Below are 27,469 nucleotides of genomic sequence, written 5' to 3' on the forward strand. Positions count from 1 at the left end.
GAACATTCAAGAGAAAGTTAAGACTCATCTCCTTTTATTCCCTGGGAACACCGTATATACAAACATAACCCAGAATCAGAGTTTTTAAAAACATCTCATCATAATTTTACAGAACGACATATCTACAAATGTATATATAATAATCACAGTTTGAATATTCCACAAAACAGAGCGAGGGGGGAATCATTGCACAGCAGGAAGAAAACAGAAAAATGACAAACTTCTCATTTCGACACTCACACATATTGAGCACATCTTCTTCATATCCATTTAGTGAAACACGAGGTTCTATTCGTTCATCCACACAATGCTGCAGCATGGCTTCGTTTCAAGGCTGTGGAAATGTGTCAAATCTCAGATGAGCGTGATTCTTACAGGTGACCGAATCAGAACAGGCGCATTAGTGAGCCTCAGAGAATCAGGAGGAATTCATTACGAAATCCCATGCGTGTTTTGCATAGGTTGTGTTTTACTTCTGCACCAGAAAGAGACTGCAAAACAACAAAAAAAACAAAACAATGATTTTTACCGACTCAGCAGCATGCATGCAGCTCATTGTCACATTGTTCAAGATGCACATAATCATCCGGATGAATTTATTTTGAAATAATCAAATGGCTTGATAGACAAAAACAAACAAACGAAAAAAAAAGTCAAGTTGCAAAACTGCTACCTCACTGAACTGATGTCAGATTTGTTTTTAAGACTAAAAGGTTAATAAGTTATCAAGGAGAATAAAGATGTTATCTCAAGGTTTGCACCTGAGCACCCACTGCAGCACCAGGGGGGGCTTTAAGGACTCCGTGACCTCGATCCTGGAAACTTGCATCTCTTTACACATAGCAGGGCCAGTCCAACACAGCCTCAGAGTGTACAGAAGAGGGATCGGCCTGTGAGGATTCATGGCCCATAAAAGCCTGTTTCTGATTGGAGTTAAAAAAAAAAAAAAAAAAAAAAAAAAAAAAAGAGATGTTGGCTCATCTTCTGTGAAGACCAAGGAAACTTCAGTCTTATTGGGTGGAGCTACATGCCTGGTCTATAGCCTTCACCCTGTGTGTGTTTGTATGATTGTGATTGAGAGACAGAATCATTATTGTGTATAGCTGAGAGCTACTAAGTTGCAGGAGTGTGTTCGTGTGGCTGATAGACACCAGTTCTAAATGCAAATTGTGTTTAACCTTCTGCAAGCAACAAACTTCGTGGACAATCTGATAAAAGCCTATAAGCCCTGATAGCTAAAGCATGTACACAAGGTGTAAACACAACAGCTTAAGAGGTTTAAAAGGCACACATGCAGCTCACACACACACACATACTTTAGACACTTAAATATTGATGTTGCACATACACAAGCATAAAAACATACATACTGGCGCACAACACATTCAGAACAAAAAAAAAAAACAACAAAAAAACAAAGAAAAATCATAGGAAGGAACAGCATTGCACTTTGTCCCTGTTACATTTCTGTAGGTTCCATAATCTTTCCTGAGCTGCAGCTACAGATCTCCTGTGCTCCCTCTGATTCCTCTAGTATCGATTTACTTCAACGGACTCAGCAACACTACAAAGACAAATTATCATGAGTACCTTAACATTTTCTTTCTTTCTCCCCCACCGGATCATATCATGCACGTGTTGCAAAGAAAAGTTTCTAGCAGCTGCATCTCTGTGACCACCGTTGGAAATGAGGAATGCTAATGATGCTAACAAACCCCAAGGGAAGCTGAAACAAAAACATCTTTTGATGCTCGTGTCTGATTAAGAGAAGTTGTTACCATTTGGCGCTAATGACGCCTGCAACAAGAACATTTAGATTACAGTGAGGGAGGGACAAAAATGTTCAAGGTATCCATTGCTTTAAATTAAGAGCAAAGACCAGAAATTCTAAAATAAAGCTATATGAGGCGATAATAAAAAACAAAAACTGATAACCAATGAGACATGTGGAAATAAAAATTACATTTTAAGCCAACAAAAATGAAAATAAATTTAAAAAAATAATCACATTCAAAATGGCCAAACTCAAGACCAGCTCTACATTTCAACCTTAGCATATTATATTTGTCATAGATTTTCTTCAAATTTTACACAGCAAGAGGAGGATTCTTCTGCACTGATGGCATAGAGCTGTTTGCTGCATGAAACACTGAGAGGATACAGTCTGTGTCCTTAAGTCTAGCACCAGTGTCACACAGATGAGTGGGTCTGCTGACGTGAGGCACCTTGCCTCACCAGCCTGGTCGGAAGTGCTGTGCAGAGCAAAAAAAAAAAAAAAAAAGAAAAATGGTGGCACACAAGGTCCCCACAAGCTGGGGCTGATCTGTTTTCCACTTTTTGCTTCACAAATGGAGGGCTGTACGGTTAAGCTGAAGAAGCAGCCTCTCAGAAATACGTTTGGCTTATTGGCAGATGGACATCAGGAGACAAGTAGAGAGCGCATGCTGGGCGATGATCATCTCATCTCAGTGTACTTATTGTGCGATAGACATGATTCGCTGCGAGGAGAGAAATGTACCAGGAGACTCAATTTTTTCTTTTTTTCTTTTTTTTTTTTAGGATGAATTCAACTGCATTTGTTGTTTTGCAACTATTTCCCAGCTAGATTTTGCTATACATTCATAATTATGGCATCTTCAGTCGATCAGTTTACAAGGCAGTCAAGAGCTTCAAGCTTGGAGAAACTGGCCTGATGAATTTTATCTTGGCAAGGCTCAGGGGACACGGACGTTAGCCAAAGGAAGATTCGTTGTGTTTGGAGGAGGCAATGGAGGAGGAACAATACAGATGGAATAGTGACAGTTCAAGTAGGTTCAGACATGTTCCACAAGATGGACAGAAACTGAGGTCCTCCAAAACGCAACCTGAGGTGCTACTGGCCCTTGCAACATTCAACTTGCTCCTTCATATGTTGGCAGAATGAGTGTGTGTGTGTATGTCTCGAATTTCTTGCACTGGTCGTATCACTTCCTCCTCACTCCGTCCTCAGGATCTCTCTGCTGCTTTATGAGCTTCTCGATCTCGGCCCCAAGTGTCTGCAGATTCTCCTGTCAAAGAGAGTAAAGACTTTTAGACTCAAATACAACACCTGGCTGCTTTTTGAGGTTTATTTCTACAGGGAAATATTCTAGAACAAGTATTATGGTTTACATTTGATACTTTCCAGTATGCAGACATGGTGAAGACCAAGTCATTGAGGTAAATGGGTCAAACCTCACTGGTGTTATTGGTTCTTCCCGAGGTAAACACACCAACTAGTATAATTAGACTAATCTACATGAAATCAAATGGATCAGCAGGTGATCGATAAGCAAAATACAACACATAGACATAGTGTTTTACACCCTGTATCTTTACTGTTTAGATTGTCTTCACAGCTCTCCTCTGAACAGTTTTTAGCTTTTTCAGTGACAAAACTCTGATAAACTCACTGTACACAGCACAAACTGGCAGAAGGATGAAATTTTGCAACTAGACTGTGGAAACAGTGGAGCATTTAGCAGATTATGAGCCAGATATTTCCCTCAGGAATCGATGATAATGTTGCTCTGTGTTGATAATCTTTAGTACAGCTGGGTACATCGATCAAAATCAAATTGCGACAGGAGATTCCCATGCAGTGACAAAATTATGTAAATATAAGTAAATGAAATCCAAAAATACCTACATAAATACTAAGGACAATGTCGGACAAATGGAACATTGTGGTAAATGCATACATACTATAGCTGGGTGGTTAAACCTTTAACAAGATAAATCTGGGAAAGATGCTAATTTCACTGAGTGGAAACAAGCAGCTCTCCATTTTCTTCTGGCTGCAGTGTACCATTTGGACAAATCACCTCTTGAGATGAGCTGTTGTTGTAAACTGAGAGCTGAGAAGTGAAACAGATTCATTCATTTAATATCAATACATCTGAAAAATTGGTTGAGCTGAAATCCTAATTCAATTAAATTATCTGAAGAGCCTCAGGTGTAGAAGTTGGGCAAAGCTCACACACACACACACACACATGGGATGAATGCGGCTAGACACTGTGAATAAAAGGCTTAAATCCACTAGCTCAGATCATAAGCTAGTAAGGAGGAAAAAGACATCTCCATTACAGCGGGTCACCGTTTCTTTACTTAGCGGCAGCATCAATAATTCAGGTTCTGAATGAATTCCAAATATGTCATCTCACTAAAAATGGATATGGTTGATAGACAACCTGGGGCGTACGCTGTCCTGACAGCTCTGTCAGTCTGTCAGATGAAACATAAAGTGACAGACAGACTATGTGACACATGCTGTGGCTGACTTTAAAGGTTTGGGAGATACCACCCAAACTCACTCAGCAAAAAGTAGAGTATGGTCTGACATTGTCTCTACCCTGATTCAAGTCTTTCATCCACACCTACACTGTCATATTGTTAGTGTACTATTTTTCTAGAGTTGTTTATGTAAAACTTTCTGTTTTCAGATGCCTGGGTAAGAACAGGTGAAAGTCAAATAGTGGATACCTCAGAATGGCGTCCTAGTATGAAGATTTGCTTTCTAATAGAAATGGCTTTGAGAGGAAGGTTAGCAACTGCTTCTGCATGAAGCTAAAGTATGTTGGCTTTGATACCTGAGCATGATTACCATGAAGGGTGAAGGAACTAAAAGAGACTCCTCATCAGTATTCTGCACGAATAGTTCACAGTCTGTGCAAAAGCGCTACACCAGAGGCATCCGGAGATCCTGCGGTCACCTGGGCTGTTGTAGGTGTGAGGACTTAAAGGAAATGAGCTTTAAGTGTTCAGTGTGAAAAAAAAAACAATTGCTAAGTGTCCTTGGCAAATTTATGCATGAGCTAGGGACATTAATATGTAATTAAATACCCAATTACAGTAAAATTGAGATGCTTGCATGAAAATCTCCAACTGACTTGGATAATATTTTTTATAAAGGCACTAATGGGAAACCAAGCCCGATGGAAGTTCTTGAATAAAATACGTGCAGGTGGAAAGTATGTAAAAACACCATAAATAGCAGAATATACCTTTACAAACATGACCACTATCTAAGCAATGGGAGCAAATAAACTGAACCGCTTACACAAAAAACGAGCTGCTGTAATGACAGCCACATAAATTATAAGTCCTGCTGTGCACAGTGGTTTTAATTTATGTATAGAATAACATATCAAACCGTGACCTTAGAAGAACACACACCAGCGGATTTTACTGAACGTGTTTTTTCTTTTTTTTTTTACGGCTGTGGCAGCGCCTGCACACTTTGATAGTCAAGTCATATCAGGCTGTTTGGCCCCAAAGGTGGAGCATGACACTGGCATCGCCAATTAATTATCCACTCAGGTCATCAAAGCTTCAACAATTATGCACTCGCTGCAAATTATGACGCTTTGCAGGGAGCTGCACACATCATCAGTTTTTCTGCATTTAATACTTCAGGGGAATGGTGCCTGCAGGGGGACACCTTACCTTGAGAGTAATGTTCTTCAGCAGTGTGTCCTCCAACACAGCCTGCAGCTTCCTGTTGATCTCCAGCGACAGATCCAAGGTCAGACCGCTGTCCGCCGGGTGTGAGGTGTAAAGCGAAGCCATAATGCCTCCTCGCCGGCTCAGGTGGGCCTTGTTAATGTCGGACGCCTCTGATGAGAGGGCCCCCGACTCCTCTCTTAGCACATAGCTCTGGATAATTCTGTGAGGAGGAAGGGGAAGAGATGAGTCAAGCCGCGTTCTTCAAAAAGGAGGGAAAAGGGAGTGAATGCGTGGCATCAGCTGGCATCGAGACTGTAGAGCAAAGAAAATCAACAAAGGGGGATTTACAGGTGGGGAGCATGGAGAGCTCCCACAGAGCAATAAAACCTTTCCCAGCAGCAAAAGCAGCAGACGTTACTGGAATAGTAATTCCAGTGGGATGGCTTATTGAACTCATGGGCACAGGGTACATCCAGTCATAGCTAGAAAGATTACTACTGTGCCAGTCAGAAATGAAATGAAAACAGTGGCATTAGACTGGGCTGCCAACATTCAGCCGGGTCATTTCATGCCAGCTAACCCAGAATTGAGAACCTTTCCGAGGTCATGTCGTAGATTTTCTTGAAAAAAAATCCATGTAAAAACATCTATTAAATTCTTAGAACCCTGCAAAATCCTATAGCTCTACTCCAAATACTTTTTTAGATATGATTTTTTGAAGTTTGGCCACACATCTAGAAGTTATTTTGTCTTGCATAAAACAAGTTCCCCAGATCTTATTATATTTATAATTATAATTATAGCTTTGGAGTCGTTTAAAATGCTCATATGAAGAATCACAAAAATTATGAAATTTTGCTTAAAAAAATTTCACTTCAAAATTTCAAGTAACTACATTTTTTTTTAATCTGGAGTAAAGCTATAGGAATCACCCACGTCCCACGAAATTAACAGAAGTTTGTTCTCACATTACTTATTTCCAGAAAATCCACGATATGAACTGGGAGGCCCTCGGCGAGTTGGTACAGAATGACCCAATGAATACCTGTATGTGTGTATGTATGTGTGTAAAAGTGAGAGAAATTTTCATGTTTATAAGGTATTTTTATTCCAATAGCAATTAGCTGTTGAGGTTAAGCTACGTTTGCGTCAGAGAGAGGGAGAGAAGACTGTTCATTTGCTCAATCATTCTATACTTGTCCAATTTTCCCAGCACAGCCCAGAGAGCATTGACAAGCAAGAGGAAAACAGAGCTGTCATTGTCATTCAAATTCATTACTGCCTCCAACATCATGATCTTTTTCTTAATATCCAACAAAGAGAAAGGAAAATAACACAAAGTACTATAAAACACAAAAAGAGATAGTTAAGGATAATGGTGTTTGAAAGTCATTCATAACGTTTTTTCTGTGCATGTCTACTGTCCTAGCAGTGAGGATGCTCGGGCTACACTCCAGGAACCAAAGATGAAAGAAACATGTGGAGGGTTGGAACTCGAACGCTTTTTCATCTGTATTTGTAATTTTCTCTTGAGACTTGGAGTGTGTGGGCAGGTGAAGACGGTTGTGGACTGCCCTACAGAGAAGGTCAACAATCTCTTCAGATGGACAAGTAATCAATATTTTAAATCTGCTCTTATCCCAGCCACATACCTAAAGCACAAACCTGAAACACAACAACATACAGCCCCTCACTGGCATTGTTCAGTTGCAGGATGCGCTCTGAGCACAGGGACGTTCCTGACCGTTCAGTGAGATTTCCACACAGTAACATTTTTTTTTTTTTAAAGTATTTCTAACTGGAGTCAGATGACTGACTTGTAAAGCTTCTTGTTAGAAGATTCTAACTGTAGTGTATATACATCGGAGGTGAAAACCTAAATTTGCAAATTCTACTACAACAACCACAGCTATTACTAAAGCTGCTGCTGCTGCTGCTACTACTACTGCAGATCATTATCTAGCTATCAATCATGGAAAAAACAGGACCATAAATACCACAAACGAAAACGAATGGAAACAGTTAGCATGCTACATCCTTAAGGATACCCTGTCTGTGCTGTGTTGGCCGTGACTCTTCAGGTGGGGCAAACAGAACTGCTCTGTGCAAATACAAAGTATTCCAGGCTATAACAAGTCAGTATGTTTATGGATCCAATCTAGACTTCAGGTAGTCTCTTTAAATGTTAAGCACAAAGATTTTATGTGGGACAGTCATTCAATGGGGACTGAGTGACTATAAAGGAGCCTGCTATTTAACTATCCCTGTTTATTCAGGTGAACATGCTGTGAAAGACATCGTGGAAGGGTTGAAAACATGCCAGTGACTTCTGTTAAAGACATTTCAGAACATAGCACACAACAATTGGCCAATGCCAAGATAAATAGATAAATTATGTTGCGCTTGCTTCTGAACCTGGGACACTTGGGTCTCAAACCTCCCTCAAAAATGCAAAAACAATTATGATCATTTTACCTGAAATTTGAGGAATCATTTTTAACAGGCGTTTTAAGCCCTTACACTGTTATTCAGTATCAGCTCTTACTTGCTCTCTGTATAAGGACAAAATCAAGCACTCCTTTCTGTCTTTCACAGAAGTCAACACAATATCTATCTATAATATATAAATCGAAAACTGTCTGGTGCAATGAATGTATTCTAAACTAAAAGAAACAAAAAAGTCTATGATGCAAAAAAATTGAAGCTATGTAAGCACTACAAAGAAGCAACCATCATAAATCATCCCCATCCACACACACACACATACACAAACATCTGGGCTTGCACAGGCATAAAATGAGACTTACCTCTGACTAGACTTGCAAGGGTCCATATTTGGACCCCAGTTCCATCACGACAGTGTTTAGTAAAAAACAAAAAAAGTGACAGAAATTAAAGATGTGGCCACGTGGTGCACTGAATGGCATGCACATGTAAGTGGCGGGGCAGGGAAGTAAGCAAGACAATGACTTTGGTTTTGAATTTGTGAGCAATGTGTCGTTTCTTTCCAGCTGACGCAGTGTGAACAATGAGGGCAGCAAGTCAAGCACGCATGAAGCGAAGGTGGCAATTCGCGGTGCAGCTCATGCTGTGTCGGAGTAGTTCCTACACCTTAAGCCCGAGTGAACGAGAGCCGCCGCAAATTCAATACAGTTCAATGTAGCATGTTCAGAACAAATCACGGTGTTGAAGTTGCCAAATTCATCTAAAATTGACCGAAGCATCAAATGCTAATTTAATTAAGCTGCGGATTGTGTGACAAGTTTTCTTAACAGCATATTCTTTAGCTTTTGTCCTTGTTAGCATAACAGAGTTTTAAGCTCAGAGGCTCGATATTTCTTACAAAAATGCACCTTGGGAGTCTAAGCTAATTTCTCACCTTTTTCTGTACACAAGCTTGTACCTTTAACTATTTACCTAAAAACTAGATCTTTCTTCACACAATGGTTCACCTGTTGTAGTATTAATTCAACTGGGGGCACTTTGTGACTGTCTATGGGAAAAATGGGACTTTTACTTCCAGATCGAGCAGTGTCCATAACAGCTCCTCCTAATGTTCACCTCTATAGACTTATGCTATACAATATATTTAAATAGAGGATATATGGGAGTACTTAAGCGATACAATCTTTAGTAGTCATTGAGCTATACTTGGAAAACACTGCCATCATACAACAGAGGGGCATGAATATGCTAGCGTAAATCAAATATTAGCCCACTGAATTCCTTCCACCAATTGTCCTTTGTCACAGACCCACTAAGCTTCTGTTTCCATATCTCCGTCTCTTTATTCATCACCTGCTTCAGGCTTACAGTTATCTCGCCACTGTTCACCAGGCTGTCCTGGAGGGATAGGGACAGAAAGGCAAAAAGGACAAATTCAAATCTCACATCCACATTCTGGATAGTGTAACACCCCCCGCTTAGCTGAGATTTTACAGAGCTAAATTTAGCCTGGCAACCGTGGGATTCGTCCTCAATTTTAACTCTTGAATTTAGGTTGAGGCTAATGGATTCAATCCAAGTGTACAGCTGGGAAACAAATGAGAAGGAAGAAGAGATGATCTAAGCAGAATCAACTCGATTGGTTGGATATCTCTGAGCATTGTTAATATCCACTGCCTACAAGAAGCCAATGTGGTGCAAAACTTGAATGGACTGAATGGAGTGATCTTTACTGATCAATGAACAAGATATCATTCATTTTATTCATGCGAAACGAATCCTTCCACGTCTTTAGTCCCTCTGGCTCTATGAGTCATGTTATGCAGACAAATATTCACACCCAGTTTTATCCTGGCATAGATTCAGAATCCACATCAAGGCCTAAACTATACATGATGTGGTGTTGTGAGGAAGATGGTGTCCTTCACACCGTCTCTTTAGTTTAGGTGAAGGCCATTAATATGGATGGATCATCATTACGGATCCATATGGAGATGTTGCCCCCCCCCTCCCAGTGATTTGACTATAAATAGCTCTGGGTGAAGTTTGTCATGAATGAGAGAGATAAAGATGAGAGAGATATAGGAGGAGGTAGGGGGCCATAAACTGTGTGTTTAAGCATATACTGTCTGTTGAGGTCACCTGACGTCCCGTGTACAACAAGGACTGAGGTATAGTGAGTGTGAAATAAAAAGAAAATGTGTGTCAACAAAAATATTACACTACATCTGCAGTGAACGGTTCCAAGAGCTGTTTTACATGTGCAACTAAGAAAACATACAGTTTACAGGAGGTTGTTATGTCTTTTTACTCGTTAACACTTTCACACAACTGCAGGAATCTGCTCTCATTCCTATGCTACACTGAAGTGACAGCTGATGACACATGAGGTGTTGTTACTTTAAAGGGCGGTCACACAAACTGTGGCTGTATAAGAATCCACAGGACAATTGAGGGCACCTGTACATAAAGTATTTGGTACTTGAACTTTGTAAGAGTAATGAATGAGTGGTGATGGAGCAACCCGAGTCTGCCTCAGAGGATCCTCTCATTAGTGAGCAGCTTTTCATATTTTCCTTATTCCTCTTGTATTGTTTAGTGGATGCTGGTTGTGGCTGCTGTGGGGTTAGGGTCAGAAAACACTGTATCAGATGTGTAAGGTTTGTGAGGTGTTCCAGTATTTGCATTGGGAGTGCTGTCAATTTCCAAACTTAATCCATCAGTTTGAGTTGTTTGAGTGAGATATGCCACCTTCCACTGCACCAGTAAAATCTGAACACCCTGAGCTCTACGGTCAAACTGCTCTTTAAAAAAAAAAAAAAAAAGAAACAAACAAAAAAAAAAAAAGTCAGCATTGTATATTGCTGTAAAAAAATTAATAAAACGGGTTCCCGCCACCTCTCTTTCTCGGTTCACTGTACTTTGGTCCGAGCCACTCACTTGGTCTTTTTGCGGATCTCTTCCACCAGTTGCTTGATGTGATCCTCCATGAACTCAATTTTTTCCTGTTTGCGGGCCAGGGCCTTTTGCAGACGGACAATGCGCTCCACTAGCACAGCCTTGTCGACCTCTGGGAAGCTGTCCACGACCACCACCGAAGGACCTGACTGGCTCTCCGGCGACCGCTCTTCAACACCACTGCTCCCACCGTGACGTGCATTCAAGGAGCCTGGGAAATGAGGAGGACAGAGATAGAGATTAATTTAGAAAACTGTTTTTAACTAGGTCATATAACAACCAGCTGTGAACTATGTGAATTTTCCATGAACCTTTCCCTTTTAATATCTTTAGAGATTTAGATTTATCCCACCAGTGCAAAAAACAAAAATACTTTATACACCAACTTCACCCTTTTATGATATTACTACTGCATGTTTCAAATACTAACCAAATCCAGGAGCAGTACCTGAGGAGCTAGAGCGACTGCCCATACTGCTGGCATCCCGGTCGCAGCCTCCGTTCTCAACCTGCTCCAGTCTCTTTCGGGCTGTAGAAGAAGAAAAAGTGAAGACCTATCAACAGGCAAAAAGACACACTAATAACAACAAGTGTTTGTGATAGAGACTATTAGAAATTGGCATTGCTAGCAACTGAATATAGCAAAATTATTAGCTGAATCCAGCAATTTGTTTACTATCTCCTTATAGGAAGTGTTTTAAGACATACCAAAGAAATGATGTAAAATTGCTTGCAAAAACCCAAAATATCATTTAAGAGGCTGTAATGAGGAACTATCTTTACTTTAAATAACTTTAATAAGCAATAGATTGATTATTGATGTGTCAGAGGGTTAATTTTCTGTTGAGTAACTTACTGATTTGCCAACACCCCATTTCAACACAAGCGTTGACTGAGCCAAATAACAGACAATACTGACTGGGATTGTGACTCTGAAAAAATTCTGTAATCAAGCTAAAATGAAATGTGCATGAATTTCTTCAAACAAATTATTAGAGGCAGAGGCCTACAACAAGACACAGTGAAAATCAAAGCTAAGCATCACTGCTCTACTGAACTCAGTGAGTTTCCCCCTGTGAAGGTGTCTACCTGAATAAATGTAATGCAGGTTAGCTTTTGAAGAAGAGTGTATGCTCAGCAAACCTTCCATGCATAAACAAAGGCCTGAAAATAACTGTTCTGTAGTCGTAAAGTGTAAGTGCAACACTGATGAATCATCACAGGCTCTCTCCTGCATACAAGATAACAGCACTGAACTTCATGCCTCCAGGTTACTGTGTGTCCAGAGAACAAAGTAGGGGAAGGTGGCTCACTCTGCTCAGTATAATCCTAGCATGAGGGGAACATTGGCACCAATCAAAACACAGCTATCTTGCTTGTATCTTATCACCCTGCACTTTCCCCTCTTAATCTGCATGTGTATCCTGACATCAAACAACCTGAGGACAGTCAGTCACTCAACCAAGCCAGTCTACATTAAAAGATAAATATCACAGTAAAGTACAAGTAGATTATTGGAAATTTATAATATCTATCATTTTAAATTGTGACAGACTCTAATATCAGTTTAAATAGATACACAGATTAATCACATTAAAATCAAATCCAATAGAAACTTTAAAATGATTCTGCACTAACATAACCCTCGAGTTATCATGTTTCATAGACCAACATTTTGCTAATTTTGTATAAAGCAGAATCACTTTGATAGTGATGTGCTGGCCTGGATAAAGGCCTTGATGTCTCCAAATTGCACATTTTAACTATGCATCTGTTTGTAAAGTACTTCTCATTTAGTGCACCCACGGACGATTGTACCATATCTGTGTCTTCAACTGTAAAAGCTTGTCTCAAGGCTGAAATTGTCTGTGTTGTGAAATTTACAATGAATTTCTACCTGTATTGATTGGACAAAGATATGTCAGTGCACATATAAAATAAGTAGCTCTGGTTGATGAAAGATATATTTTATAAATGCTGTAGGTGTTGCTACCTTCCATAGCCCATGGCTCCATGGTTCTGAACCATGATGGAGCAACAGAAGCATCTGATGGTTTTCTGACCTTGTGTTAGTTGTTTCGTCAGGTCCTTGATGTTGGCAGCTTGTTTCCTTTTCTGAGTCACCAGTTCATCTCGTAGCTCTTCAACTCTGATCTTCAGTTGGGCCACTTCTGTCTGTAGTGCTTTGCGCTCCTCCTGCAAGCTCTGCACCTCCTGCTGCCTCAGCACCTCTTCCTGCTTCAGCTGCCGTGACTGCACGATTAATGGAGATGAGAAAGAAATGAGATTAATAAAAAAAAAAAAAAACAACAGCCATGACAGAGTGCTAAGTACTGTGACAATGGTGGCTCGTTCAAAAAAACTAAATTCGCAGTCCTTCCCTGACCTTGTCATCTAGAAGCCTGTTGGTCTCCTCCAGCTTGGCTTGGAGCTCTGTGAAGCTGCTGGTGAGATGATCCAGCTGAGACTGCAGAGCGTTGCTCTCGGACTGCAGCTGGGCGTTCTTGCTGCTCAGCTTCTCAGTGAAGCCCAGTAACTCAGCCTCGCGCTCCCTGCTGCCTTGTACATCACGCTGAAGGTCAGCCATCTGGTTGGTCTGGCTGTCCACTTCCTCACGAAGAGAAGTGATCTCCTGTTGGTCACTGTTGTGTGACAAAACAATGATTGACAAGATGTTAATGAAGACAGCAACTTGCATCAAATGGGCATTTAATGAATGACTTATGAAATGAAAGGCACACCGTTAGGGATACAATTATGTAGCAAATCATACTTAATATGATACAAAAAATGTGTAAGACATATTGTTGACACACAGATCCATTATGAAAAAGAATCATCTGCAAAAATAAGACACAAACTATTGATTTGAAGCACAGAAATACCTGAAAGGTGAGTATGTGCTAAATTTAACTGTTCACTATCCTTTCTATTAAATGTGATCATCACCTAATTCAAATAAGCCAGTTCTTTTGCATCTGCATATAGATACGGAGAAGCTAAAATTACTATGTTTGGTTATGATTTACAAATAACTGGATAAATGAAACCAAAAATGAACCAAACATAACGTATTAGGATGAAGGTGAAAATCTTCAGTGGTAGTGAAGCTGTCTATGGACCAAAGAAGTGGTGACACAAAATTATTTTTTTTTTCTTGCCAACGACTAAAAATGTTGGTGCGAGTGGAGAAAATAAAAAACTTTGTGCTGCTAAAATGACGGCCAAAAAAGAAGAAATTGAGAAGCTTTTGCATAAATCAATTTGGGTTGGCGCCACTTACTTATGGCACTCTGGCAGACACAGAAAGCAGCATTTCAAAAAGTGGAAAAGTTTCTCTGTCGAGTCATCTGCACACGGCCAGCGGAGCCACAAACCCACTGAGGGACCTGAGTCCCTTTCAGCCCTGTGTGCTATATCTATCCCTGGCCTATCTTTAAACGCTCTGAAAAGGTACTTGAAAAAGAAATAATAAAAAAAAAAGGGACAAGAACTATATTAAAACCATTTATGTCTGAATGGTGATACAAGTGCATAAGTCAAGAATTGAAACTGGCCTCAAAATTAACCTACAACATGCACGGATGGATTTGTATAAGTATATGACACATCGTGGAATTATCTTGTCAAGATTAAAATGCTTATGAAAGTGTGTTCAAGTCACTAAATTATATTTCCAGTTAGTACTTAAGTGATAGTAATGACTTTATTTGTAGTTTCTCAGTTAAGTCTAAATCCCATTATGTATCAGTGTCTGTCCATGTGTTGTCTTGCAGATCAGTCACAGGATCCAGCTGTGTGTTTATTAGCTGTGTGAACATTTAAAAGGGACGACTTCCAATTGCTATTGTGTTTCCCTAAATGGACTGGGGCTACTGGGATTTTCCATCATAATTCAGTGTAGCCTACAAAGGCATTAATATTTGCTTTTGCAATAAGTCCTCTGTCATAAACAGAACACCAAGCAACAACAATATAAAAGTGTTAACGAGCGGATTAGCTTGCCTGCCATATTTGTGGATTGGTACTGTCTAGAGGTTGTCCTGGAGCCTACAGAGCTCGCAACATTGCTAGACTATGATTTCATAGCTGTGGAATAATAAATAAATGCTAAACAAATGTCTCATGGGCATCTGATTATCACATTAGTCTAACATTTACAGTTACATTTACGGAATCTGAAGCTGTGCTCAGCTAGTGCAGCACACTTCCTTACGGGGAAATTACAAGTGTGACTTATTGAAAATATGGCACAGTGTGCAACCTTTCACTTACTGCTGTGTGTGTCTTTAAGTACTGTTCCTACATGATCAGTGTGAGGGTGTGTGTACCATTGATGCTGCTCCTGGAGCGCTGTGATCTCTTCCAGCTTCTCTCTCTGGCGGCCGATCTCAGCTTTCTGCCGGTTGATGATCTCCCTGTACTTGGTCAGCTCGTCCTCCCAGCGTGGACGCTCGTCCTCTAAACACTTCAACTACACAACAACAGCCACTTATCGAGCTGAAGACCTGCTGGTATCATGCGCACACACAGATGTTCAAGCACTTATCTGTATGACAAACCTTGGTGCGTAGAGTATTGAGCTCATCCATGCCCTCTTTGTAACTCCTCTTCAGGTCTTCCAGCTCTTTGGCCTTCACTCGGTGTACCTGTCGTACACATCAAGGTCTATGTTATATATTTACCCATTATAATACATTTTCCTCTCATGTAAACTGTTTCTGTCTCCAAACCTTTGAATCCTAATTGTGAAAAGGGACCTAACACTAAAAAGGTTTCCTCTCCGCCACTCCGACTGTGATAACAAAGATTTAATACACATTGCCAATTTAGTTCAGTAGTTTTACGCACCAACTTAAACCTCAGTCACACTTAATGGAACATATTTCTTTTTAATGAAAAATCTTACAGTAGCATCATTTCGCTGCTGATGCATTTCCTGGCAACCAAGTGTTGCATTCATTAAAGTTATTTTGCTTATGTACCCATTAAGCGTGTGAAAGCAAAGCTTAATAATGTTTCGTCTCATGTTTTTAAACAAAACCATTAATGGTACTAGAGCTCGTCAACTTTTCCAAGAAGCTATTAGTAGCCTGTGGTCTCCAAGGCAACATGTCAGTAAAGGAGATGCCGGCAAATTTACCATCTATTTCCTCACTTCATCCCCTCCCGTCCCATTTTAATGTTAGCTCCCAGACAGTAATGGAAACTCAATAGTTTTGTTTGCATTATTTATGACTGAGCTGCATCATCACTTAACACACCTACTAAAGTAAACAAATGCATGGATGAATTTATTCAACGGGAGGGCAGCAGAATGTGTCAAAATTGAGGTTCTGTATGATAAACCCTGAGTCAGTGATGTGGCAACAGCGCACAGTGTGTCACCACCGGAAATCTTTAGTTTTCAGCTAAAATAAAGTGATAAAAACAAAAACTTAGAGAGTTTTAATACTTTTATGACATTTGTCGTAATATTTGTTAAAAAAAAAAAAAAAACAGACTGTGGAATGATGGCAAAACATGGGTGATGTCTTCTGTGTTGTTGCGCACAGCTTCATATTGATTATTTCTAGGTCAGTTATTTTGGAAGAGTGATTCCCCTTAGAATGGTGCAGATAGAAAAAACAGGCCATAGTGTTTGGAGTGAGCCCATGTCTGTGCCTGTGTGAACGCGTGTCTGCAGAGTCTATGTGCCAGTTCGTTACTCATTCCTAGTTAAGGCAATTACACCTCTGAAACTGATAAAAACAGCTGAAAATAAACATTTTTACTAGAAGAGCTGCCACCAATAAAAGGCTGAAAAATGGCCCGGCAGAACTGAGTGCAAATGTAATTTTGAATTAAGAGCAAACCTGTATTACTGTTTCTTTTGCATTTCTGGTGAACTGTCGTGTGGATACAAATAGAAACAAAATGTACAGAAAAGTATGTCTGCAGACACACAACAAGCATATTAACCACTAATGATTATGGTATTTTTGCTTTGCGTCACAGTGTGGGCATGATGAAAATTGAGTACCCTTAAGCTCACATGACAATGTGGGTGGCTGAATTCATGTGTATACATGTGTGAGAGAGTGTTAGTATGTGTGCATGGTGGTTGTCACCTCTAATTGGTCTGTTTGTTCCTGTTTGTGTTTCTCCAGCTCTCCTTTGGTCTCTCTCAGTTTAGCATCCAGCTCATTGGACTTGAGCTCCTCTGATTCCTGGAGGACATGAGGAAAGTAAAGATTACCAAGACAGCGATGTAAAGCAGGGTGAGGGGGAGAATACAATGGCTGAGACAACAGCAGAGGAGGGGCTGACATATAGAGAGGGCTAGCACAGAAGAAGGAGAGGTTTCTGGAAGATAAGACCCAGGTGAGGGGAAGTAACTGATAATAACAATGAGACATCAAGACCTAATTTACATGTTTGCAAAAAAGATCTCACTGGATAATTTTGGTTTTAGTTCAATTCAACTTTTTCTGGTCTTATTAGATATATGGTGTTAATGACATTACAGTGTCTTTTGCTGATAATACAACAATTATGTTTCAAAACTCTGTCATTTGCTTTTGTTGTTTGGGAGCTTCATGTCATGTCATTTTGTTGTGATGCCTTGTTCAGTTACATACTGGCAATGTTGTTTGTGTATGCTCTGATAACACACTAGTGACGAAAGAAGAGCGGCTCAAACTTAACTGCACCACAGACAGAGAACTTCGGCAGCTCTTTACTACCATCATAAGGTACAAATGAAAACTGCCAGTCTCCTGAAGCAGAATCAATCATCTTTAGATTTGCTCACTCAATAGCATCCTTTCATATTCTACTAAAATGATGACACACGAACAGTATCATCCATCATGCGATGCAGAAGAATATTCTCTCATCTTGTGTGTCACTAACCAATCAGATTTGATTAAGTTATTGCCTCCATACTGCCATCCCTTCCACAGAAACAAACTCAGACATGTATCAGAGCATGAACCCAGACAGATATTCTTTGTTTGCTTACATCCCTGGCCATGAGCAAACTAATACTCCTATGTCACAAATATCACAGACCTGGTATGTTCGGATCATGTCCTGGCAGTTCTTGCGAATCTGTTCGGTCTCCTCTTTGGCCTGGGCCAGTTTGGATGTGGTCTCTCTCAGTTTGTCTTTAGTTTCCTGCACACAGATAAACACAAGCATGCTTTTAGAAATCTAACACTGTAAGTGAATCGTGTATTTCACTCCAAAGCCTGGACTGTGTTTTTTTACCAACAGATGCATATACACATATACAGACAGAGTGATTTATACACACACATCAACCACACAAACAACCACAAAGAGAAACTCAGCTCCACTGGCCTTGAGCAACTACTTGGTTTTTGCTTTTTTTTTCCATCTGTTTATAGTTGTGCATTTGCTTGAGGACAGTTGAAAATAAAACCATTATTTTGTAATAGAAATTTTCAAAAAATAGCTACAGTGTTAATGATGACTCCTTTGCAGGATCATTACTGTACCATTTTCAGCCCATTTCATTTCACCCCCCTCAATCAAACGACCCATCTAATCATGTTTTTTTATGGGGTGGCTGCAGATGAAATGACTGAAGGGGATGTTATTTGTGTCCTGGAAATATTTTAGCAGGTTTGACAAACAACAGGGGTGGTAAATGAAGACGATCAACATTAACCAGAAAATGAAATATGTTGTATGTTAACACTCAAAACTGAAGCTGCAGTGACTTTACAGAGTCAATGTGTTTGCCATGTAAATGTGTAAATGTAGCTATTTGTGTAGACTGTATCATTTGATTAAAATTTGAATGCAGCATGTTCATGCTCACATATTCAATATCATCCAAAGTGAATACAGTGCTCTCTTCACTGTGCTTTTTTTATATAGTAGACCAATGATGAGAGAAGGGCAAAAGTTTTTAAAGACTTTTTCCCACGTTTATCCATAAAATCTTTCCTCGATACATTTGGGTTGTTAATTGTTACAGGTCGGTTGACCACAATTCTATTGAAAAAGTAGACATAGTTCATGAAATATGGTCACAGTCTTCTCCTTCTGAGTTACAGCAGTTAATAATGTTAATAATGGCCAAAAGTGTTTTTACAGAACATTATGATGTCAGTGATGTTGACCTTTCACCATTTGGATATAAAATATCATAATTTCATCATTTTATCCTTTTAGATATTTGTGGTAAATTGTGTCATATTTATGAATTCCTGAGGTACGGGTAAATGCATGTTTTGTGAATTTCAGTGACTTTTGACCTTTGACCACATTAATCTAGTTAGTTCATCCTTGAGTCCAAGTGAATACTACTGACATATCATGTTGAAGAGAATGGGATGGGAGGAAGGACAGACAGCTGAAAACATTATGGCTCCAGCAGGTGCAGAGGAATAATTAAGACAGTTACATTACCTTGTGTGCATCCGCTTCACTCTTCAGTTTGTTCTGGGCCCATTTGACCTTGATAAGATGTGAGTTGATCTCCTCCTTCAACTTTTCCACCTCTCGGGTCAACCTGCTAACTTCACCCTCCTGAGAAGACAGGGAGATGGGTGAAGCAGGAATAATACAGGACAGAAAACAGATTTTTGGCTGAGCTGAGATACTTCAATTAAATAACTCATCTTGATGTTAATTATTTAATATTTATGCACATCCATGTTCCAAGTGGAACATCCAGAGGAATAAGATTTAAACCAGCATGATAAAGACTAGCCAGGTAAAATCTGTATCCACACAGTGTTCACTACATCTTCGAGAACCTGATATGAAAGATGAACATCGTCATCATCATCTATATAGAAACTGACCTTAGCATCATACAGTTGCTGCAGCCGGCCTTTCTCCTGAGCCAGCTGGTTTCCTCGGAGTGCCTGGCGGTCTACCTCCTTGGTGGCTTCCCTCAGCCTCTTCTCCAAACCCTCCTTATCCCGTCTGAGGTCGAGGGCCTCTTTCTCCCCCCGCACATATTTCATCACCATGGCCTCCTTCTCTTGGCGTGCCTCATCACACTTCTTGTTTGCCTGAGATGGGATGGTTGTTTATATCATGAGACAGGTTTACAACATTCCCCACACTTCAGTCACTGAGCTGCTTTTACTGCTGGACCCAAAAAACAGGATCACAAGAAAGTGATATTTCCTTTAGAAATTCCCGCTTGGGAGAAGATGTACAGTCCACTCTCCTGAGCCTGCTGACAACTTCAACCTGGTCTGATGAAACATGGACAACTGGATGGAAGACAAAACTGCTGACTTACTGTATTGTCAGTTCATCCATCTTTTCCAAACAGGGCTTATGTTTTTTCACTTGGCAGCAATATTACATATCCAAGTGTCATATTTATAATACAGTCTGTTATTTTAATATTTAGTACAAATACAGTAATGTACCCAGATATTCTCAATTCCCTGTGTTCCATTTTTATACCAACTACTGCTGCAACAATTACTTTCATTACTGATAAATCTGCAGATTATTTTCTTGATCAATTAATTGTTTTACCGACAAATTGTCAGAAAACAGTGAAAAGTCTCACAACACATGAACAAATAATATTCAAGCGGCCAATCCTCACATTTGAGAAGCTGTGAGCAGCCACTGTTTAGCATTTTCACGTAAAAACTGGCGCAAATCATTAATAGATTATCATAATGTTTCTTTTTTATTAATCAACTAATCATTTCATTAAACAATCGTTTCAACTGTCAACAAGTTTTAAACAGCACTGCCAGGACAACGGTATTGCTGCTGACACAATTTAACACTTGAAATTATGTGGGAATTTGATGGGCACATATTTCTATGATGAAACTTTCCTTTTCAGACAGATCATATTTTCACTCTTCAAGTGCCAATCAATCTACACCTGAAGCCCTTAATCACCCCGGTACATCTGCTGTACAGACACTTGGCGGTTCTTTCATTGCTTGTCCTCCCACTAGTCTCACACCTGTGTGTTCATTCCTCATCCAAACGGGAAGCTCATGGGCCATTTCTCAGATTGCCAGATAACAGTTTAATGTTCCTGTGCCCAACAGTCCACTCTCACAACTTAGCGTTTGAGAGCACAGGAGGGAAAAACCATACAAACTGTTTATCAGACGCTGTGTGTGCATTTATGTGCTTAAGAACATAAATATAGCACATTATGTGCATCAGGCATCACAATGTCTATTTCAAATAAAAAACAATCAGTTAGGTGGCGCAGAGCTGCTATAAAATAATATCAGCAACCTGTGGAGCAACAGCTGATTAGGACTTGGTCCCCATCTTATCACAAGGAGGGACTGATACATGGGGCAGTCTAGAAAAGGATGACTGAGTTCAAGATCTTCTTCATACTGTTCACTGAACAGTGAAATTAAAAATTGTGAAGTGTTACAAAACTGTCAAGGGGAAAGTACTCTACATGGTTCCCACCAGGGGTCTAAACTATTGGATGAAAAATGTGTTTTTCTGCACTATTTGCTTAACAAGTGATTAAATCTGCAATAACACCAGTTTGGTGTGCCAAGACCTCGACCGTTCAGCTGCTAACTTCTTCAGTGATATGTGGGATACAGTGTGTGGTAAAAACAATGTATTATTGGCTGAGTGACAGTTATTTAAGCTATCTCAGCTTGAGCAATAATTTTAACCCTTAGATGAATACAACATTTCTTTACATGAGGTGGTTCAAGTTTCTCACTGCTAGTGCTACATTGATGCATAGGTATTAAGTCAGTTTATAGATAGAGATTCTACAGATACTGTGGACAGAGATACTCAGCCAGCAGTTTGTCAGATGATAATGCAGCATTGGGCCAATTAATAAAACAAAGCACACAAAACATGATTTATTCTTGTCACAGAACTCTATCTTGTATATGCACAGTATATACACACTTATTGACATTGTACGTGTTGTGGATGATGAGGTGCAGTGTGCTGCACTGTGGTTGGAAATGTCTTCAATAACTGTCTGAGTTTGCTGCTGCTCATTTCTCTCTGACAAGCTGTTGGCTCAGTGGGATATCTCTGACCACAGGAGCTGTAGCCTGAGCTCATAACTATAAAAAGACGTTAATACAATAACACTAACCATAAGAAAGCTATATCATCTAATGTCAGACTCATACCCCCAAGTATCCCTAAACCGGTAAAGGGGATCTTTATCATCTTCACTTCAGCTTCAGCAAAATGTCTCCAGTCTTTTTTTCTCAACTAGTCAGGACAGGGTTAATGCAAGACTGCATAGTTACAATTTCCATTTATTGAATCAGAAGACTCTAAAGAAGTGTAATTTCCTACCACAGTCTATAAAACTAGAAAAAACTGCCCCTGGAATGGGTATTTTGATCTTTTTTTATAGCAATAACACTGTGAATTACAGTAAGTAACAAACTTGGCCTTAGTTCAGTAAAATAAAAGGGACTGTCGCAGCCTAGAATGGAACCCGACATGCTAAAAGGGTCTCAATGGGGCAAAACTATGTTGTGTGACCAGCTTATCAAGGAGTCTCAGAGTATTTAGGTCCCAGTTATACCTGTTCTAGCCGGTACGCCATCTCCTTCTGCATCTGCTGCAGGGCGGCCTTAGCTGCCTGGTCCTGGTGAATTAGTTTATCCCGCGACTCCTTCAGTTCCTTCAGAAGCTCCTCCACCCTGCCCTCCAGCTACAGAAACAGGGAATACAGAGTGTAAACAACTTGTAACCATGGGCCACACCCAGGCCAACCTGCTACACAGGATGACACCTGAAAGAAAATGCTGGAGGTCAGTTTAAACAGCACAGGAAGGGGAAGGAAGTTTATTCTATTCCTCAAAATCAAATACTTTTACTGTAAAAGTGAAAATGTGTCAAGTGAGGTAAGCCTAAAATAATTACATATGACAGAAAAGATCCTTTCCTTTTATGTCAGTATCGATTTTACTGTTACAAATTTTAACAGTTGTTACCGTTTACAATTTTTCTGAAAAATTCTGCACTATGACAATTAAATAAAAAAATCAAGCCTAAACCTAAGATTGGAAAAAAATAAATCAAACGGATCCAAGCATACATTGAGTGTATGTGATAGAAATTCCTCCTACGCCCTTTTGCTTGCACAGCGCTTAAACAAATGCTGTCCCCAAGAAAGCATGAATCAATTATTGTTCCCTCTATGGCAACAGCGTTGCTAGACCAGACTCACTGAATAGAAAAGCACTTGTGTTTTGGTGTGCCAGCTAGATGGTATGCGTTTTAAATCAAAGGGTGGGAGACACACACACAAAAAAAAAAACACAAGACAATGAAAAACACATGATTCAAACAAATGAATATAGCCTTTGATGCACATGTGGCCTGTTCAATGCTAGGAAGGACTCTGTGTCCTTTCCCTCTCTCCACCAGGTCGCTTTGTTTGACTTCCTTAATTGCCAGCTATACAGGGCTAGACTCCAGATTTAATTGAATTGGAGTGTCACTGTGAGCGGTGCTGCTACAAATCATTTGTCCTCTGGTTTGTCCTCTAATTGTTTGACCATCAGCATTGGCTAAACTCCACTAATTTTCGTTAAATGTAACTTTTTTTAAAATTATATCCACACAAAAAAGGAATAATTCAACTATTAAAGCCTAAATATGTAACTGTTAATTAAAATTGAATGTTGTATGAGCAATTTATGTATTTTGGATGAGGAAATATCGAATTAACACACATTTTTCATTGCCGAATAGTTGCTGATCTGGCGCTAATCTAATAGTGTTTTTTTTTAGCAGTGTTCTTAGGGCCATTGTAATCTGCTGGTATGAGTCTCTTACTTCATCTGGTTTTGACAACCCCTAACACTATACTACACACTGAAAGAAAATGTAATGGTAGGTACAATTGTGCTCACAATCAGAAGAAGGCAATGTCCAGCTGAGACAGGAAGTCAGACAAAGCATTGCAGTGGAGCACTTCCTTGTTTGTTTCAACCGTTTTCAAAAATCTATTAAAAATAGCTTGAAGAGACATGTGGCTGCAATGATGAAGTCCATTATCCAGAATATGCTTGTTTTGAACCAAGGGACAGATACTGACCACATCACTTGTGCACTCTACAACAGTCACTTCCACATGACCATGTTCAACCTGAACAGACAGTAGAGAATCAACTAACCTTTTTAATGGTGGCCATGTGCTGCTTCTCTGTCTCTGCCCTCTTTTTCAGCTCTTCCTTCATGTTGTCCTTCTCCGAACAGATACCCAGTATCAGCTCCTGATGTCTCTTGTTCTCCTCAAGCAACCTATATACACAAATGCCCCCCCACACACACACACGCACACGAACACCATATACACACAATTCCAATTCAGGTCAAGTTCACACAAAGCACTGAAGAATTTAGACTGATGTTATTAAGGCCAGAAGATGGAGCAGGATAGGAACATATGTGGGTTATTCTGTGTCATTAAGCCAAAAAGTCTAGTTTCATTACTGACAAAAAAAACAGCTGAGGCTTTTAATTACAATTATTCTCTTCTCAGCTTCATAAAGGCAGATTTAATAAGAGTAAGGTGAATGAAAGAGAAAAGCAATAGCAATTAGCAAGTAGGTTAATCTCTTGCTAAACTGACCCATTTCAACAGAAGATAAGCACTTTACAAATCACACCTTAAACTGAAGCTGAACCAGAGTGTACCAACTTAAACTTACAAAATAGCAGTTTACCTCTGAATAGCTTTCTCCTGTTGTGCATACTTGTACTGCACACACTTCTCAAAGACCATCATGCAGCCCTCCTGGTCTGTGGGAAGTCCATTGACAGGTGGGCTCCCCTTTCTCTCACTTCCACCCTCAGGCAGCTGACAAGCCAAAAGCTCTGACTCTAGCTCATCCAGCAGTGACTCCTGTGACAGCGAGCGCTGGATCTGGGAAATAAGCTTGCGGCTGCAATCAGTGTCGTACGGGCTGGACGAAGAATGTGAGGGGGCTGAGATGTTGGCACTGGTTTGTGGACTGGACGCAAGAGAGGAGCTGACGGTGTCAGAACTGGGGGTCGAAGGGCCATTAGAAATCCCAGAGGTGGTTGTGGACTCGGTAGGGGAGTTTCTGGAAGTGCTTTGGACGGAAGAGGGTGATGGACTCTCAACTGAACCATTATCTTCAGCAGGGGATGGCTCTGTGGAGCAATTTGTAACCAAGACCGATGGCTGCTCATTGTGGTTTGGAGTTGTGGCATGAGGAATCTTCACTTCATCAAAAGTCAATAAGGTTTCGATTGTGCCTTCAAGAACAGAGGGAGAGCCTTCCACCACATCATCTAAAGAGGTGTCTGGGGCTGCCAAAGCTCCACCAGCCTCGTTTGAAAATGGAGGAATCCCACCTTCCACAGAAACTGTACTGTTATGACAGCTGGTATCAGCATCCATCTCACTACCAACCACCTGTTCCTGGCTGCATGTTTGAGCTTCTGACTCTGTCTTTGTGTCCGTCTCAACATCTGTTGTACTCTTGTTTACTTCACTTTCAAGTAGTGCTTCATCTTTTGCCTGACTGTACTTTTCCGCCTCATCTGCACCATTGTGAGACATAAGCTCCTCATTTTCGTTGTTGGCTGTGCTGTCGTGGAGCTGATTCACAGGGGGAGATCCCTCGGTTGCAGATTCAACCTCTGATCCTTCCATCATGTGTTTATCTGAAGCAGGACCAGGCTGTTCCATGGTCCCTCCCTCAGTTAAATCTGTCAGAGAGATGAAGAAGACATAGAGGGGAGAGAGGAAGACTGAGTGGGAGAAAACAGCGATAAACTGCTTGGGTTTTCACACATAACATTGTGACAACAGTTTTCCCGTGAGCAACCTACAAGTACTGGATGTCACCAATACAGCAGCACTGTGCTGTGGGCATATTGTGTCTTTCTGGTCATTAAGGACAATCTTGGCCTTGTGTTGAGCCAGGAAACACCTTGACAGTAAACTTCATATTTCCTCAATATCATGTCTCTGGTGATTTGCAAGTTTATCTGTCATTAAAAGGAACACGTGACTCAAAGCCATGCCCAACAGACTCACACTGGGAGGCGTGGTCCTGTCAACACCTGTGACGTAGTTACACTTACAGGCATGTGGTGCAGAACGTCATAAAACTAAGATAGGTATTCAAGATTATTACACAGCCGACATTGACTGCATCTTCAAAATGTAGTACAAGTCCATTCACACATCCTGGTAAAATATATTACTATATGGTATTAGAAGCAATGATGAAAAACCATAGTGCATCACCTGGTGCTGGTACGTGGCAGAACACATGGCCAATCATATATTTACTTTTGAGAGTAATAATTATAACCTATAAGAATTATCTTGATAACAATTCTCTAGTTCATTTCATTTCAGGCATATGAAATAAATTCACCATCCACTAAGCTTGTGCTCACAAAAAAAATATGAATCTCAGTCTCAGTCTGAAGCATTCGGGCTCGGTTTGGACCTCTTAAATTAAACATTCAACAGCTCCACATTATTCCCCTGGCTTTGTCAGAATTTACTGTAGTATTAATAGCTGAGGTGTTTCAGAATAGCTGGAAGCCATGTAATCTTTCATACATCTGTGAGTTATTGTCTTGATATCTAGCGGCTGACGCTCCTTCCTCAGTTACACCATGTTTCCTGATCCAAAATCCCCCCAGCACCATTTGTCCTACCTCTTTCTCTTCCAATAACATCTTCAGCGGTCACCCTGCCCACAAACGGGGGATTTTTGGTCTAACAATAACACCTGGGATCGTTGTGCTTGGTATCACCCTATTGAGATACTGGGAAATTCAGGAACATAATCCAGCTTTTCCTGTTCAGCAGCTAAACCATAATAGCTACAACACATGCAACAGCGATGATGCTCTTGTGACAGGTGTCATGCTATAACACTATCAAAAGTAGTAAACGTAATAACAGTAGCCAGCCTTGTTAAAACGCATCCTTAAGGTGTCCAGGCATCGGGTTAGTGACTGAGCCATGTGTATTTAGTGCTGTTTTATTAACACTTGGTTCATTTAAGCCCTAATGCTGACTTTAGCTCGCTAGCTGTTTAGTTAGCCACGACAATGCATTAGAAAAGCACATTATCTAACGGAAAACAACATATTCTGAGACAAAAACACAGCATACTAACAATGGGTAGTTCAAATGTCAACGAAGCTAAACTGCAGAGTGACATATTGTATAGAGCCGCAGCTTTCTTTCGCTAGCTAAGCTAGCGTTGATAAGAGAGGCGTTAGCTTGCTACAAGTCCAGTCAGCTTACGCTTCAGCTAGCGCTGCTAACGCTAGCATCTAATATAAACGACAAGCAAACCTAAATAAAAGATGGTTGTATTTTCACCCACCGAATGCGAAAAGCCCATGATGTAGTTCAATGCGGAGACAAACGGAGTAAGGGCCAACTTTGGGCTTGCTGTCTAACCAGCTGATAGCCCCAACAAGTCACTTTGATATGACACATCAACAAATATGGCCACTGCGGGAGAAATGATGAGGTGATATAAGCCAATGAGAGGCCAGTGACAAATGACGTTAGTGTGACGTCAACAGGTACACCCCCACCTTGTGTTTTACAGAAAATTAAATAATATAACAAACA

General features: G+C 40.3%; 1 protein-coding gene across 3 annotated transcripts; it reads right to left on the reverse strand.

Annotated features, from left to right (window-relative positions):
• Positions 1–27,362, reverse strand: ccdc186 (coiled-coil domain-containing protein 186). 3 transcript variants are annotated; one of them, XM_071463621.1, is made up of 16 exons: positions 27,216–27,362; positions 24,558–25,569; positions 24,006–24,132; positions 22,406–22,534; positions 19,689–19,901; positions 19,291–19,410; positions 17,923–18,027; positions 16,980–17,078; positions 15,432–15,518; positions 15,201–15,343; positions 13,256–13,511; positions 12,933–13,122; positions 11,318–11,398; positions 10,852–11,080; positions 5,467–5,686; positions 1–3,047 (listed from the first exon to the last, which is right to left on the reverse strand). In XM_071463621.1, the coding sequence occupies exons 2-16, from the start codon at positions 25,547–25,549 to the stop codon at positions 2,964–2,966; spliced, it is 3,075 nt and encodes a 1,024-aa protein (XP_071319722.1). In that variant the 5' UTR covers positions 25,550–25,569; positions 27,216–27,362; the 3' UTR covers positions 1–2,963. The 3 variants fall into 3 exon arrangements, with proteins under 3 accessions (XP_071319722.1, XP_071319721.1, XP_071319723.1); XM_071463620.1 differs by having other exon boundaries at positions 11,300–11,398; XM_071463622.1 differs by lacking the exons at positions 1–3,047; positions 5,467–5,686 and adding an exon at positions 8,593–9,309 and having other exon boundaries at positions 11,300–11,398.
• Between the last annotated feature and the right edge of the window lie 107 nt (positions 27,363–27,469).

The sequence above is a fragment of the Trachinotus anak genome, unplaced genomic scaffold (genome assembly GCF_046630095.1).
Source record: "Trachinotus anak isolate AG129_WGS33_773 ecotype Australia unplaced genomic scaffold, CSIRO_AGI_Tana_v1 ptg000025l, whole genome shotgun sequence".
Lineage (NCBI taxonomy): Eukaryota > Metazoa > Chordata > Actinopteri > Carangiformes > Carangidae > Trachinotus > Trachinotus anak.